Source organism: Arvicanthis niloticus, chromosome 30, assembly GCF_011762505.2.
Source record: "Arvicanthis niloticus isolate mArvNil1 chromosome 30, mArvNil1.pat.X, whole genome shotgun sequence".
NCBI classification, from domain to species: Eukaryota; Metazoa; Chordata; class Mammalia; order Rodentia; family Muridae; genus Arvicanthis; species Arvicanthis niloticus.
Genome location: NC_133438.1, coordinates 2,352,797 through 2,355,344, shown reverse-complemented (window position 1 = coordinate 2,355,344; position 2,548 = coordinate 2,352,797). Strand labels below are relative to the sequence as shown.

At 35.9% G+C, this 2,548-nt stretch overlaps 1 protein-coding gene across 1 annotated transcript; it reads right to left on the bottom strand.

Annotated features, from left to right (window-relative positions):
• Nucleotides 1-368: 368 nt before the first annotated feature.
• LOC143440635 (vomeronasal type-1 receptor 4-like) lies at nt 369-1,298 on the bottom strand. Its single transcript, XM_076927424.1, has one exon. The coding sequence runs from the start codon at nt 1,287-1,289 to the stop codon at nt 369-371; it is 921 nt and encodes a 306-aa protein (XP_076783539.1). The 5' UTR covers nt 1,290-1,298.
• Between the last annotated feature and the right edge of the window lie 1,250 nt (nt 1,299-2,548).

Below are 2,548 nucleotides of genomic sequence, written 5' to 3'. Positions count from 1 at the left end.
TGAGTCAACTCACATCATCAGTCCAGAAAAGGGAACACTATCCAAAAGTTTATGTTCTTACCATATTTTTGCTATTCATTTTGATAAATGTGTACACAAAGGAAATGATATTGATCCACAAGTGCAAGACCAAGAGGAGGGAAATGGAACAGTTAATGTTCTTGACAGTTTTGTCTTCATGATGCTTCCAAAAAGATTTTGTGGTACTGATGGTCATTGTCTAGAAGACAATCAAGAAACAGGTGGTACAAATAAACACTTTTTAACCATACTTGATGAATCTTAGAAAGAGAAGGCATGACTCCCTTGACATTTTTATTGACCTTTTAGGGTGAAGAGGGAGTAAACAATTGGGCACTATATAAATTCTAAGACAATTTTTTTCTTAACCAGTCCAAACAGAGTCTAGATACAATAGAGTAATGACTCATAAGAATAAAGGGTACAAAAGCAGAAAAACCCAGAGAAGTGAAGTGATTGATATTAATCAGCCACCAACTGTGACTATGAAAAAGAGCTACACAGCCTCTTAAGATGGAGGTGAGAGTACAAAAGACCAGAAAAGTAGACACCACTGTGAGGATGTTCTGAGTGGCTCTGGACTCTGGGGAAGTTTGGCTGTAACCATGAGTGCTACGAATGTGTTGAACCTTCTTCTTGTGTCTGTACAGAATGACAATCTTGAAGACACTTGCCAAGGCAATGAGCACAGAAAAGAAGACTTCAGGGCACACCACAAAAGCTGCATAGAGTGAGTCACTGATGTCATCACTCCCTATAAGAATACAGTACTCAAAATCTCGTATTCTTGTCAGATTTGTGATATTCTTTTTGATAAATGTATACAGAGGTGAAATGAAATTAATGAATACATTCAAGACCCAGAGGAGGGAAATGCAACAACCAATGTACTTGGCAACTTTGACTTTATAATACTTCCAAAAAGATTTCTTGGGACTGATGGTCAGGGTTTGGTATATACTCAAGAGGCAGATGGTGCAAATGGATACACCACGAGCACATCCTTGAAGGTACAATACAAGTTTACATTCTAAATGGTTCAAGAACTCCTTCAAACCCCAAACTGCCATTGTTTGGGGCACACCTATTGAGAGAATTATCAAGACATTGGCTGCCATTAGGTTCATCAGGATTAAATCTGTGGGCTTTAATGTGTGTTCTCTGTAGTAAAGGACTAGATAGTAGAAGATAAGAAAAAAGTTTCCCAGAATTCCAATTGCAGTTTGTGATAAAAAAATAATTCTGATTGTCAGATCCCCAAAGTCCATTTTGTGATTCAGCACAGTTTCCTTTAGAATATAGCCACTGGATTTCTCTGGTCAACTGAATAATGGAAACTGATTGTAGCCTGTGGTGAATGAGGACATCTTTTATGCATGAAGTTATAAGAGGATGAAGAAATAGTGGATCCCTTAAACTGGGGAGCACAAGGCCAGGCTAGACCACATTAAAACAAAACCAAAAATGACAACAACAACAAAAAACTTCATCCCAAAATCTTTTTAAAGGAGTGATTACTTTCCATCTTTGTTACTGTAGGATTACTAAATACCTCAGAATACACATATTGATAAAAGAAGATGCAAGTTTTCTAGAATGTACAGCATTCGAGGATAATGTGATCCTGGCCTATGAGAAAGGAGGAAAAGTAGCAGGCATTATATGCAAATATAAGTCTTTTCTGAATATATATTAAAAAATTCAATTTCAGTAACAGCCACAAAACTTAAATAATACAATTCTTTTTATCCAAGAAAATATTTTTGTTCATTATTTTCAACTTTACACAATTCACCCTGTTCACATTCACTTTCTCACTTTTCACATCCACCAAACTCCATTTTGACATCACCAGAAGAAAAGGAAAAAATATTAAGTGTGTTTCTCATAACCTCTCTAGAACATGGTCAGTTTTCCTTAATAAAGCAACACTTAATGTATAGATCATCTGAAATCAATGATTCGTAATGAGAAATATGTAACAACATTCAGAATATATCCTTAGTCTTGTGAAGGACCACAGTATCCTCTGTCTTTTCTCTGCTTGGGTCCTTTTGGGTTTAGTCTGAACTTGACCCTCACTTTTCTAAATCTTTCCTGAACAGATTCACACCAAAGTAGCTAGAGAGTGAGGGTCAAATTGACCCAGCTAACTTTATGTTTTTGGATTCTGGACTACTGCTTGATTGCTTTGCTACCTTATGCCAAATATCAAACAAGATGTAGATTTTCTTCCAGTCGTTTGCCTTTAAAAGTCATATTTAAAATGCACTCCCAAGTACTCTGTAAAAATATTTTGTTGTAGGTGGTCAATAAGCCTGCTAAATACAGACTCTGGATGTGAAGTTTTGTTGAGCACAGTGATCTTTGATCTGTAACAAACTTGTATTCATCTTTGATGAGAAAAACTTATTAAAATTGTATACTATATTAGAATGATGCTTCAAGAAACAAGTTAAGAGCTAGGTGTTATAAAAAGCTAGCTATTATAGAAACACACACACAAACAAATGCATGTGGGGTCAAG

Coding starts and splice junctions, on each gene's coding strand:
- LOC143440635 (XM_076927424.1), bottom strand. CDS start 1,289: ATGGACTTTGGGGATCTGACAATCAGAATTATTTTTTTATCACAAACT.